At 43.1% G+C, this 15018-nt stretch overlaps 1 protein-coding gene across 3 annotated transcripts in view; it reads right to left on the reverse strand.

Annotated features, from left to right (window-relative positions):
- The window catches only part of sm (heterogeneous nuclear ribonucleoprotein L), a 406278-nt gene that overhangs the window by 24448 nt on the left and 366812 nt on the right, over positions 1-15018 (reverse strand). For all 3 annotated transcript variants that reach the window (XM_028183615.2, XM_028183596.2, XM_089737982.1), the window contains exon 6: positions 972-1055. In XM_028183615.2, coding sequence (XP_028039416.1) covers positions 972-1055 — 84 coding nt within the window. The remainder of the gene's footprint in view (positions 1-971; positions 1056-15018) is intronic.

Genomic DNA, 15018 nt, shown 5'->3' on the forward strand with positions numbered 1-15018 from the left:
GCGTAAAAGTTAACTCATATTTGTATGGAATTAGAACAGTTTCACTACGTTTGCCGCTAAGGGCGCTGTTCCAACTGCATAAAAAATACAGGTAACTTTTACGCTATCGATAACGTTAAAAAACTCGCACTAATCACACAGATCAGTAAACACCGTCACTTTCGCTCTAGTTTCGAACATTAAACGTAAAAGTTCCAAAACACGATCGAAAGTTACGAGAAAACGATGTAAGCTCGCAGAGGCACTTTTGACATTCGTAACAAGCAGATTCTTACTAACTTAGTCGCCATCAAATATTAATGACTTAAATAATGGCATCGAAGGCGTTATAACATTACTAGCGCGGGCTGTTATCTTCACTCATTAAGTTTGATACGTTTTAAAACACTCAAGTGTGCTTAGTGGGAGTTTTTTAACGTTCTCGATAGCGTAAAAGTTAACTCATATTTGTATAGAGTTGGAACAGTTTCCCATCGTTTGCCGCTAGGGGCGCTGTTCCAACTCCATACAAATTTGAGTTTTTTTTTTTTTCAAATTTTTACGCGATCGAGAAGTTAACATGGTGACATTTAGGTGCAGAGTATAAAGACCATACGCGGTAAGGGTTGTTACTCTTGGACATTAATGCTGCCTCTCCTTCATAGCTGATGAGGAATTTCATAAATAACTCGCCCCTTGAAGCGTATTCAAAATGACATAGAAATTTTTGTTTGAGCGAGTTAAGTTAGCGATGTTTTTTTATAGCTTAGATGGGTGAACGAGCTCACAGCCCACCTGGTGTTAAGTGGTTACTGGAGCCCATAGACATCTACAACGTAAATGCGCCACCTACCTTGAGATAAAGTTCTAAGGTCTCAGTATAGTTACAACGGCTGCCCCACCCTTCAAGCCGAGACGCATTACAGCTTCACGGCAGAACTAGAAATAGTTAGCGAATTAGTAATTGCGATTTTCAATTTCCCCCCACTTACTGTAAGGCTGGGGTCGTCCACCTGTGTACTGCGGTGACTGCAGAAGCGGGGCGCTCCTCTGTACAGGCTGCAAGTCCTCGGATACTGTTGACAATTTAAAAAAAAAACATTATTTCCTCTCAATGACATTGCTGTGCTTCCTAAATGCCTTATTATATATTTTTTTCCTACTTAAACTGATAGCCTTGAGATTCTATTTCAGCGTAACCTTAACTAGTAGGTGAGCTCACGGGGCTCATGCCGGAGTGATGCTCAGTGTTAGCATCAGCCCTAGCAAGAGCAGTGCTTCGCAGAATCCACCACCGGATCGGAAACGCGACCCATTGTGAAAATTCGGCGAGATACTCGGTGGGCGCCTTATCATCGTACTTTAGTTATCGACACAATAATCTGCCAACATTTCACTTATTTAGTAACGCAAAACGAATGTGCATCGCAATTATGATCATTGTCGAAATCTCATGGTTGATACAAATCACCCAAATTTAATACCGTAAAATTATTTGTCCCTCTACTGATACGCAGTTTAACGACACGGATGCGTCTTATTTTAAAAGGTTTTATTTCATTCAATAGTAAATAATTGATGATATTTATTTATGTATATTTTATATGTATAATATATTTATGTATATCGACACTTGAAAAGCAAACGTGACTAAGCGACAATAACTGTTTTGTACATAACCATATTCGATGCGCAAAAAAAATGTATTTCTAGGTCTATTAAAATCATTTCAATCCTACAGCTAGATTCGTTAAAATATTGCTAGATTCGTTAAAATATTGTTGTTTTCAGGTATTTCAACTTTAAATTAGTCTACTGTAAAGTTCACGCATTGTCGCTTAGTCACGTTTGCTTTTCAAGCGTCGATATGTATTTATTTAAAGACGAGTATTTGTATCTATATATATTATTTATGTTATATATATATATATATATATATATATATATATATATATATATATATATATATATATATGTTTAAGTGCCTAATATCACTATAACACTACAGCTACCAAGGTTCATCTCTGCACTCCCCTAAGGTAGACTGTCAGAGATTGCCTACAGCATTAAGTCCGCCTTTATACTGTCAAGTATATAAAGTTATAAATAAATAAATAAATAAATAGCAGGGAGTGATGCCACTGTGTCGTGATTTGAATTTCCTAATGGGATCGAAATGCAAATACCAAATGCTTGTCCGCGTACGACTTAAAAAATGAAAGAATAACATTATTTTATGAACATAACTAACTATAAGAGGGGAGTTCTTATAATTCCAGCAGTTCCCGGAACCCATTATAACACTGGACCAGGGGCGTTGTCACCTTTTGAATATATGTTATATATATTAAACGTGTTTTAGTATGTAATGTATGTAATTAATATGTACTAGTTGTACCCGTCCGCTTCGCTGGGCATTTAAAATTACCATTATTATTTCTCACCCCCACAAAGATTCTCATCATTAACGCCCCCGCAACTGGTATAGGGAGTCCAACACTCATATAAATATTAGCCTATCCATTAGGTACATGTATTTTCTACATGGATACCAAGTTTCAAGTTAATCGGATGCAATGTTCAGTAGTTATAAAGGAACATCCGTAAAGACCACTGTAAATTTATATATTAACTTATTTTCAAGAAGTTTAGCTTATTTTCAATGTTAAATGTATGTGATGTGGCAGTACTTTTTTAAATAAATAAATAAATATTAGTATAGATATATCTCTGGTTCCCATGAGAATACGAATTTAGCGCCAGATGACCATGATACATACCGAAATTTGTATTTATTTAATTACAAATTATTATTTATGATTAATTACTGCCTTAATTTGGATGTTTTTTTTTTCATCTGAATTTGAGACTAAAATTATTCACGTCCCGACATAGCGTAAGGGTATTTATTATTTTACACCCTGTAACGGACATAATTATTACATGCGCAATTAATTAATTTTATTTTTATTTTTTATATATTGCTTAGATGGGTGGACGAGCTCACACCCCACCTGGTGTTAAATGGTTACTGGAGCCCGTAGAAATCGATAACGTAGTTACAACGGCTGCCCCACCCTTCAAACCGAAACGCGTTACTGCTTCACGGCAGAAATAGGCAGGGTGGTGGTACCGTGTGGACTCAAAAATAATCAAAATTCATCATAATCGACTTACAGATGAGATATATTAGTTGCGTTCAGACCAATTAAAGAACATCAGGCGCTGTTCTATTTCTTCTTCCTAGATTAATAATTGTAACTTAATAATTAAGATATTCATGTTCCATTTTTCCATCGTTTCTAAACTACCAGCACGCATCTATTGAATTTAACTATTATCGAAACGTATAAGCGCGGTCAGTGTTTCTCAAACTTTTTTTAATTCATTAATTTGTCGGAGCAAATGTAGGGAATAATATGAACATCAATTTTAACTATTCACTTAAGAATAGCGGCGTAATTTATTAATACGCTTTTATTAGCTTCAGACGTATGTATGTTAGTATGTAACGGAACCTATGAACATGATTTTGATCTCCTTCAAAACGTCGGATTAATTCAAAATTTGGTATACTTATGAAGGACCGATGACAATTCAACATTAAAAAAAATATTTAAAAAATTGAAATTCAATTTTCCAAAAAAAAGCGTGGAGTGTTTTTTAGGATATTATCAAAATAACCCTTCTACTCATATCGGTTTTTTTTTACAATAAAATCATTTTTTCTTACACTATTTTTAATTCAAATTTATTAAAACTTGGTTTCGATTTTTTTAGTTGGATTTTTTATAAAAGCGTATTTTGTAATTTTTTTAAAAAATATCATTCATTTTTCAAGTCGAGCTGTATTTGTCCGAATCCTGGTTTATTCGGTACATTTTATAGGTGGCAACATCAGTATCGAAATAATCTCGAAATTCTTAGCATCGCGTTGCCACTTTAGGCGAAGTCATTACGAGACAATAATATTCGCTTACCCACGAATTTTGAAGTTATACTTCTCTAGGCGCGTTATGAAAAATTGTTGAGAGTGAAATTTTACGATGCGCGCGCACCGTGACACAAAATTAACAGAAATGAAGTTGCCCACTAAATCGCTCATTACAATACGACCGACATAACTTGGCGAGTCTGAATATAGTCGCATGTGAACTTTCCGAACCGTACCGAGAATTACCGAATTTATACGATGTCAAGAAAAGGGATGTCCAATATGCGTGTTTGAGGATGTTGTTTAATTTTTTTTTTCAAATTGATTAAAATTTAAATAACAAAAAAAAAGAAATAAATTTAATAAAAATAAAGTATAACTTCTTACGCGCGTACATAAGTACACGCACCTTTTTTTTTTAAATTCAAAACCTTCCCATCTATATTTCGTATTCACCAATAAATCTACTTCGACAATATTTCGTGTACATAATTGGTACATCGATACCAATCGTGTAAGTCCTGAATTAATTACGAGCCAATTAGTATGACACGGGCAATCTGATCGATCCATCATGTAACATACAGGGTGGTGTTTTCATTTTTTTTTAAACAAATATTTATCGAAACAATATTGCAATTCGACTTTGTTTTGTTAAGCCTGCACTGCATAAAGAACTGCTCTAGCGGTCTTGTTCCTAGTCGGATACTCTTGGCAAAGATAATATATAGATACTAATGGTAGACAGCGGCTAGGTTCTGCTGGCATTGCTGACGTCCACGAGCGACGGTGACCACTTACCATAAGGTGGGCCGTATGCTCGTATGCCTACAAAGGCAACAAAAATAATACTATATACAAAGAAAGTCTCGGTCTAGATTTCTTTTTATCTTTCTTCTCTATGCTCATAAAACCACGTTTAACCATAAATGATTCAGTGGTCACGTATTACGTTTTTCTTTTTACAATAACAATCCAACGCGTTTACGTAAGAAACTCACATTTTGAAAAATCTCACGTGAGATTGGGAGATGGGGGAGGGGGTTGAATAAAATCTCACGACATCTCACCTTCAGAAAATAAAAAAAAACACCTCACGTAATTTATGGACGCCCCCTAATGGACAGCTTCCATGATGTCAGATATAAATGTAGTTACCACAATTTAAATACTTATATATTGTATTAGCAACATTCCTCATTGAATTAAATAATATAAATAAACAAATGTTGGCAGATTTCGTATTCACAGTGTAAACGGATTAATTCACAGAAGTCATCGTCTTAATTCGTCCTAATAGTAAAATAATCTGGTTTGGAGGTAAGGCTAATCTCCAAGGCATCTCCATGTCCATGGGTATATCTAGGTATATACCAATTTCCGATTCCCAGCTTATATCTTTACGTTTTTTTTTGCTTACATTTTTTGATAACTTTGAGAGGCTATTTCAGCTTCGCCTTGACGTGTAGGTGATCTCACGGGGCTCAAACCGAGAGTGTTGCTAACACTTGCCCTAGCAAGAGCAGTGTTTCGCAGATTCTACTACCGGATCGGAAACGCGAGAGAAGATCCGGCGAGAAACTCAGTAGGCTGTTTCTGTAGGTTAATTCGCCCGTCGAGCCCTTCGTCGCAAGCGACGGGTTCGACGAGGACGGTGACCGGTGTTTGAGGTACCTAAAAGCACCGTTAATGGATCGGGAGGATCCGTAATGACGTGTTTAGGAGTCTTTACATTTCGGTTGGGAACTTCGCAGGATCACCTGCATGAATAATCACGATGCTGTTTATTTGGAACGCGAAGCAATCGTGATATATTAATTTCACGAAACATTTTTCGCGAACTTACACTTTTAATCAAAACAATTCAGCTCACTTCTTACTTACCCGCGTAAAACTCGCCTTATCCACATCTTCCATCTCGCTCTCCCCAATTCCCTGCACATATAAAGACGAACACACTCTTTATCACCATCCCTTTCCAACTCGTTATTTATAATTCTCAATAACTCTATCTATCTCTGTCACCACGCATAGCGTTAATGGTGCATGCCAATTTCGTAAGCTACAAAACAAAATAAAAAATTATAAACAAAAAATTAAAAAAAAAGTACAAATCTTCGTACACAAATTGTAAGATGTTGTTAATTATCATTTTTTTTAATTAATATTATTATTATTTCTGTGTTTTGTGTCGCTGTTTCTCATAATCATTTTCATGTCTTCGAATACCATTATAAAGAGTGTGTCAAGTTTTATATGTGCATGGAAAGGTAAGAATAACATCATTAATAACATAATATGAATAATGTACAGTCAATAGAAACATTGGTTAACCACTAAATATTACTGAAGTATATAGTTCAAATAGAATAATTAGAGCTATTATTATTACAGTACATCAAGCTAGGGATGAGCTTTAAGTTAGTGTGCGTTCATATCAGTTTTCATATATCATTGCCGGATTCGGATCTCAAATGCCCACCGAAGAAATAATTTTTCGAGATATCTTTAAATAAAAATTATTATCGTATTCTTTATTTTTTGGTCTGAAGAGTAATGGGTAATATTGAACATTTTTTTGTTTTTCTTTTTCAAATGTACTTAATATACTTTAAAAAAAATGTATTATTCTGGTTTTTACAACTCGATTGAGTTGCACAAAGCATACACCCACAAAGACCACGTTCACACCGCGAATAACCAAGTTTGGTAATCCAGTGACTATATGGCTACACAGATGCTAGAATTAATATTACTAGAAAGCATCCTCGCCACGTACCTACACCACACGCGTCGTATAAAATAGCACACATTCTAATTTTCAGAATAGGGACATTCCTTGATTATTTTTTTTAATCCATTTCAAAAGTAAAGTCCGATGTTCACAGCACACAATCCTGTCCCGTCTCTGTTACGAAGCCACATGTTTTTATTTTTATTTTTATTTTATTGCCCTTGTAGGCAGACGAGCATACGGCCCACCTGTTGGTGAGTGGTTACCGTCGCCCATGGACTTCAGCAATGCCAGGGGCAGAGCCAAGCCGCTGCCTACCGAGCCAAGCTGCTGCGTACATGTCCTGGCCAACAATCATTGTGAACATAGCCTTACGCGCTCATCCCTCGCTTTGATTACGTAATCGACCGGCGTCCTCTCCAGTTGCCTGTCAAACAAAGAATATACACAAAAAGAAGAAGAAAAAAAACTCGTATTTCTGTTCGTAAATTTGCAACACTAGTGGCCAACCGCTGATTCGGTACGGTGTACATCTGAAGTGTTTATTTGTAATATAAAATAATAAATCTGTTGTTAGTTGAACGCTACGATGGTTAATAATATAGCCAATAATATATATGTTAAATCTAAGCAATAGATAGCTACTCGTACAGTGCGTTAAATATTCAAGCGCAATCCATGACTAAGTGGTTAAAAAGTCGATTAGTTAAAAAACGGACGAAGGTTAAATTTCGGACTGTTTCTAAAATTGAAAAGCCATTTCGTCGCCATCTTTATCTATTTTTATCATATTTATATATTAAAATTGTTTTACCAAACGACTAGGTCACAAATGTCTGTTATAATTGTTTTAACCTTCCGCTTAGATCCGATCGACGTTAATCTGTGGTTAACTTAATCGTTCCTAAACTTCGAACGAAACTGACATTTAACTCTGACAACCGATTTGACAAATAGCGCGGCCCTGGCTTCGGTCTGACTGTTCAATTTTATGAAAAAAAAAACCTTTCATGTCAATACAAAAGCGCAAATTACCGTTTGAAAAATTACTTCGGCACCTTACCGAAGTCAAACGCAAACAAATACTTATCAGGTACTACTTACTCATGGATTTGCATTTACTATTTACTACTTAAAAACGAAATCAAAACATAGCATCTAAAATATGTGGATATTTAAAATAAAAACAAAAATTACAATTGAAAACTTATTATACCTAAAGATCCATAACAGATATCAATATTTTCTCTACAGCTGTAAAGAATAGTTTGGAAAAAATTATGGTTTTTATCACAACAAATTCTAAATCAGAATTTCCAGCGTGGAAACAACTCCTTAAAACAATGAAACCCCTTAATAATATAATGTACATACATAATTATGTGAAATCTTTCCATTGAACATTTTATTGTTTTGTATTATAACAACATTTTTTTTTTTTTTTTTTCCTCCTACCTATGCTGATAGCCTTGAGAGGCTATTTCAGCTTCACCCTAACGTGTGTAGGTGAGCTCACGGGGCTCAAACCGGAAAGTTGCTAACACTGACCCTAGCAAGAGCAGTGCTTCGCAGAATCTACCACCGGATCGGAAACGCGACCCACTGAGAAGATCCGGCGAGAAACTCAGTGGGCTGTGTCTAGGGGTTAATTCGCTCGTCGAGCCCTTCGTCGCAAGCGACGGGTTCGACGAGGACGGTGACCGGTGCTTGTGGTGCCTAAAAGCACCGTTAATGGATCGGGAGGATCCGTAATGACGTGCTTTGGGCGACGTCGACTGTTTACCATTCGGTCTACAGGATCGGGTATGTAGTTTCCAGCGGCCACGACAAGAGGGTTCTCATGTCGTGCCGCCTTCTCGAAATGGCGCAATGATGCCGACTGTAGATACTTACTGACAGAGTCGAGCTCCAGGTCATCGTGGAGATCCACGTTCCTCAGGAACCATGGTGCTCCGACGGCTATCCTGCAGAATCGGGATTGAATAACCTGAAGGGGCTTCAAGTTGGTGCGGGCTGCGTGAGCGAACACTACGCTTGCATACGTCATAACGGGGCGTATGCAAGTTTTGTAGAGAGTTACCTTATTACGGAGGGACAGTTTGCTTCGCTTGCAAAGCATAGGGTAGAGACGTCCTAATATGAAGGCGGCACGGTCGCGTACCGTTTTAATATGGGGACGGAATGTCATCCCTCTGTCGAGGGTGACGCCTAGGTATTTGACCTGCGAGGCCCACGGTATGGGCTGGCCAAAGAGAGTGACGGGGCTAACGGCGGAGGTGTTTGCGCGCCTATTAGGGAGTGGGATGCTCGAAGTGGTATTCGGAGGGCGACCCCTTTTGAAGAGCACCGCTGTGCTTTTCGTGGGGTTGATGTCGATGCGCCACTTCCGGAACCACTGTCCCATGGTGGCTACTGCGATCTGGAGTCGCCGATGAAGCAGCGACATCTTCCTACACGAGTAGTAGATAGCCGTGTCATCGGCGAAGAGCGCTAGATGGGTCTCCGGAGACCGGGGTATATCATTGATATACAAACTAAATAATAACGGGGAGAGCGCGGAGCCTTGCGGGACTCCGGCAGTCAGTTGACGGGGACGAGAACGAGTTCCCTCTACTCGATATCGAAACGAACGGTTCGACAAGAAGTCTCGTATGATGAGCACAAGTCTGTCTGGCACTCCCATGTTGTACAGTTTGTAAATTAAACCGTTGTGCCAGACTTTGTCGAACGCCTTCGCGATGTCGAAGAAGAGGGCGCCGGTCGGGATTTGTTTACGCCTATTTAGTCCTATCAGGATGTGCTCCGTGAGGCGATGCACTTGTTGTACGCACGAGTGTTTAGAGCGGAATCCGAACTGTTCGTCTATGAAAATTTTGTTCGCGGTAACAAAATCCCAGAGGCGTTTCCTAAGGAGCCGTTCGTAAATTTTTCCTATCGTCGGGAGGAGACTAATCGGACGGTAACTAGATGTTTCGTTTGTCGGTTTGCCCGGCTTATGTATACCGATAACGTCCGCTTCTTTCCACACCGCGGGAAAGATGCAGTGCGTCATAGCGGCATTTAAAATTGTAGCCAACATTGCTATCAGTTGGACTGGCAAGAGTTTTAGCGCGCGGTTGCGAATGCCGTCGGAGCCAGATGCCTTCCTAGGTTGGAGATTGTGGATCGCGTCTCTAACTTCGTCAGTGGTAATGGGGGGTAACGCGTCCGAGGGTGGCAGGGAAGCTCTGCGCTCGACCTCCCTGTCGACTAACTCGGTGTGTTCGGGGTCCGCGTGTTGAGTGCTGGTGGTGCACTGCTCTTGCAGTGCATCGGCCAGCAGCTCAGCCTTGTCATCGTCATCGAATGCCGGTGGTTGGCCTGAAGGGCGTACGAGGGGAGGCATAGTAGCGGTAGATTCGGATTTGAGAGTCCTAGCTAGTCGCCAGTATGCTTGGTGGGAGGGCGCGAGTTGTTCTAAATAACTATGCCAATTATCGTTACGCGCGTCGCTTAGGCGGGAGTGGACTTCGCGTTGTAGACGACGCATCCGAATCCGGTTTGAATGCGTGGGAAGCCGATCGTAGGCCCGGATTGCCGCGTTCCTAACTCTTAAGAGATCCCTAAGTTCGGAGGATAGTCTGATGCGGTGGAAGCTGTCCTCCACATCGACTTCTTTTGAAGATCTAATGATCGCGGAAGAGATGTGATCGGTAATGATGTTTATGGATTCGACGGTGTCCTCGGGGGATAGATTCGAATCCAGGCCGTAAGGGAGGATTGGCGGAGCGGCTTCGGCTAGGCACGTGCCCAGCTTATTCCAATCCACCATGGTCCTCGTAACAGTGACTGGGTTGTGAGGGCGACCGAGCTGCATAAGGACAGGTCGGTGGTCTGAGTCGAGCTCTGACAGTGCTTCGATGGAACGTAAGCGCAGAGTTACGTTCCTAAGCAATGCCAGGTCTATAGTGCTCGGACGGAGCGCGATGTTATACGGATAACATGTTGGAGTTGGGGGACCGACTACTTCAAAAGTGAGGTCGTCTATAAACGCGTCGAGACGCCTACCGTTAACGTTCGTACGATGGCAGTTCCACCTAGTGTGGTGGCAATTTAAATCGCCTGCCAGGATGACGGAGTCTCCCATGCCGAACAGTGACTCGATGTCACTGCTCAGGAGGGGCTTGTCCGGGGGGAGATAAACGGATGCGATGACGATCGGCTGGTGTCCCGTCAGCGAGATACGGCACACTGACGCCTCGATATGTAAGAGCGAGGGAGTATCGAGAGGGACAACGTGCAGGGCCCGCCTATAGTAAATGGCTGTCCCGCCTTTGGAGGCGGTGAGTCTGTCATTCCTAACCATGACGTAATTCGCGACTTTCGGGTCACGACGCGAGGGCTTCAGACAGGTCTCCTGCACTAACAAAATATCTACAAGATTGTCGCGGAGGAATTCGAAAATTTGATCGCGTTGCCGCGCGAGTCCGTTAGCATTGTAGAATGCTAACGTAAGGGAATACGGTTTTTCTCTACCTTTTTGCGCCATTGATTACCGGTAAAGAATTTTTATAACGTGCGAGACACGGACTCGTAGACGTCCATGTGATCGAAAGCGGCCGCGAGCCGCTGTTCGGGGGTTACCGACCTACGGATAGCATCTGCGAACGATCGCAGACGGTCAAAGTTTACCGCGGTGACGAAGTCGCGCACGAGCGCGAAGTCGTTGACGACTGAGGGTTGCGGGGGGCGGTACGCGGGCGCGGGGCGAGGTGCGAGCAGGGGCTGAGGCGCGTGACGTGTCGCAGGCGGGAGCTGGGGTACGTTTTGTGTTCCCTCCTTCGTATACGGCAGCGGTTTTTTCCACGCCGAGACGGTGGGAACCGCAGCCGGTACGAAGGCTGGTTTCGGCACTGAAGGCGCCGAAGTCTTTGGGTCGACGGTTCGGGGGGCTGGGTGGTTCGGGCGTTTACGCGGAGCCCTAGGACATCCGCGGTAGTTTGCCGGGTGCCCTTGCTTAAGGCATAGGACACAGCTTGGGGGTTCCGTCGCGGTTTCCCTAACACGCGAACATTCTGTGGTTGCGTGATCGTCGAGGCATTTCACGCAGCGGGGGCGCGCGTGGCAATTACGCGCTGAGTGGCCATAGAGCTGACACCTGTGGCACTGCCCGGGAGTACCACGTTTATGGGGGGCTTCGATGGTGACCCCGGAGAGGCCGCATATCGTTTTGAGACATGAGATTCTTTTCTTTGCCTCCGGGGTTGATTCTAGCGCGACGAGAATCATATTGTACGGCTGTCTGCCGCGTCCGCTGTGCATCCGGTGCACACTAATTATTGGGAGGGACTGACCGATCAGATCCTCCTTTACGTAGTCTATGTCGAGTTCCTTGGGGACTCCACGTATCACTACGCGGAGTTCGCGGTCCTCCTGAAGAGCATAGGTGTGATAACCTATGTTCTCCTTTCGGAGGTAAGCAGAGAGGGCCCTATGGTCGCCCGGCGTTGCGACCTTAAGCTGAATCCCATGCGCGACGTTACGCGCATGGGTATAATTAATTTTGTTGGCCTGAAGGGCCTGGGATACGCGATTCCACGCTGACTTCTCCTGGAGTATCAGCGGGGGCGGGACAACTGTTTTAGGCGCGGGCGCGGTTTTTGGGCGCGGCGGTGGGATTACGCGGCGGGCGGAGTCCGACTCCGGCGTTACGACTACCTGCGGTCGGGAGGCGGTCGCGGACTTGGTTTGCTTCGTCATGGAGCTCCGGGACTCCACGACGCGAGTACGCTTTTTACCGCGCGTTACAGTTTGGAACCCATCCGAGGTTCCGGGTTGAGGGCTAGTCGCGGACTCGAAGTCCATCTCCGATTCGGTATCGGAGCCTGAACTAGACGCTATTGAGGTCGCGACGGACGAAACTGACGTGATTGACGCGGGCGCGGGGGTAGCGGGGGCGGGGGCGTTAGACGCTACGGCGGCGGCGTGCGTACGTGCGCTTGAACACGGACCGGCGGCGGGGCACGCGAGGCATGCCTGCGAGGCATGTTTGGCGACGGCGGCGAGAGATGCGGGGGGAGAATATTTACCAAATGAGGCCCTATAGGCTTCGAATTCGGGCGCGATTGACGGATATTTTTCCCGAATGAAGTCGATGAAAAGTTTTTCCTCCATCTTCACGTGATTTTCGCCCGGGGGGGGCGGCCCCGGGACTTAAACACGCGCTCGCCTTGCGGCGAGGCCCCTGCGTCGGTAACACTAAATTGGCCGAAGCGATTCTAGGAATTTTAGAAATTTTTTAGTGAATAGAATAAATAGAATAGAATTAAAGTGAATAGAACCACTGCACAGTTCCCGGGCGGCAATGCCTTGCAATTAGGCGCAGGTACAAATTCCGAGAAACACTTGGGCCACAGATGTGCCACGAACAATGATCTATTATCACCGGTAGTCACTTCCGACAAAACAATGAGCACGTCCACGCGCGTCGGTTGCTCAAATCGGAATGAATAACAACAAAGGAACAACATTAACATGTTGTTTTTTCGTGTTACATGTAATTTTTGAGCGGAGTCTATCTTATTAATTAGGGTCGTAGGGACAAAGGTCAGAAGCCCGCCTATAAACCAGGCGTCACTCAGAAAGCAGCTAGACGTGAAATCTCTATTGTATTAAAATTGGAACGTTTGACAGCTTCGCGGCAGAATTAGGCGGGTTGGTGATGGGTTTTTTTTTTTTTTTTTTGCATGAAGGATTACTGGTGTCCCGGAGGCTTCTCCAGTTTCACCCGGACAGGTGGGCGAGCAAAGGCTTAGCCTGGAGGGGTGGGATTTGCTAACAGCTGCCCGAGCGCCTCCAAAGGAGTCCTAACAACTCAAGAGTAGTTGCTTCGCGAATGAATCCACTATCGGATCGAAATCGCGACCCGCTGAGAAGATCCGGCGAGAAACTCAGCGAGCTGATGTTTAGGTTAGGTTGCACGTCGAACTCTTTGCCGAGTTCGACGAGTACGGTTACCGGGGTCCCTAAGCCTGCTCCTAGTATTAGAGCTAAAGGCATCTAATGCAAGGGTCAGCTTAATTTTTTTATTGCCCTTGTAGGCAGACGAGCATACGGCCCACCTAATAGTGAGTGGTTACCGTCGCCCATGGACTTCAGCAATACCAGAGGCAGAGCCAAGCCGCTGCCTACCGCTTAATACTCTCCACAAGCCTCTTTTAAAGAAGGACATGTCATAGCGCTCGGGAAACACCGTGGAGGAGAGCTCATTCCATAGTCGGATGGTACGTGGCAAAAAAGACCTCTGGAAACGCACTGCCGATGAACGCAGCGGTTCCAGATGATATGGATGAACTCTGCTCTGATGGCGGGAGGTGCGATGATAAAAACGAGATGAGGGGATCATCTCAAGCAATTCCTCAGAGCACTCCAGCACTAGCTTAAAAACTCTACAGGGTACTTAATCACCACTAACCAGAATTACTAAGAACCATTATATTCATGGCTCACTAACCTGCAGCTAGGCCGTATGCTCGTATAAACCGCCCTACGAGGGCCATGTTTATTTTACCGAAACTATAAAAGAATGTTCGTAGTCGTCGTGGCCTAACGGATAAGACGTCCGGCGCATTCGTGTTGAAGCGATGCACCGGTGTTCGAATCCCGCAGGCGGGTACCAATTTTTCTAGTGAAATACATACTGAACAAATGTTCACGATTGACTTCCACGGTGAAGGAATAACATCGTGTAATAAAAATCAAAAACCCGCAAAATTATAATTTGCGTAATTACTGGTGGTAGGACCTCTTGTGAGTCCGTGCGGGTGGGTACCACCACCCTGCCTATTTCTGCCGTGAAGCAGTAATGCGTTTCGGTTTGAAGGGTGGGGCAGCCGTTGTAACTATTGTAGTGTGCAGCTCACCTAACCTTATATTTGTAACTGCACACACTAAATTATAACATTATTGCATGAATTGTCGACTTGAACAGTTCTCTTTTATTTCGCCTACAACACTCCAATACACTATACTTGAGACCTTAGAACTTGTATCTCAAGGTGGGTGGCGCATTTACGTTGTGGATGTCTATGGGCTCCAGTAACCACTTAACACCAGGTGGGGTGTGAGCTCGTCCACCCATCTAAGCAATAAAAAAAAAAAAAATGTTCCTATTTTTTCCAACAACACACCCCATCCCTACACTCAAACGGTTCGCAAGCAAAGCACAATAAAATCTCACGATTACTGTATTAGCCCGTCCACTGTTGTAAATTGTATACAATATTGGTAGTTGTAACTCACATATGTTATGTATGCGAAAGAATAAAAAATATGTATTACTCGTCAGAATTTTTGGTTATTTTTGTTTATTAAGTCTTAGAATAATACAAAC

Source organism: Bombyx mandarina, chromosome 24 (genome assembly GCF_030267445.1).
Source record: "Bombyx mandarina strain Sakado chromosome 24, ASM3026744v2".
NCBI classification, from domain to species: domain Eukaryota; kingdom Metazoa; phylum Arthropoda; class Insecta; order Lepidoptera; family Bombycidae; genus Bombyx; species Bombyx mandarina.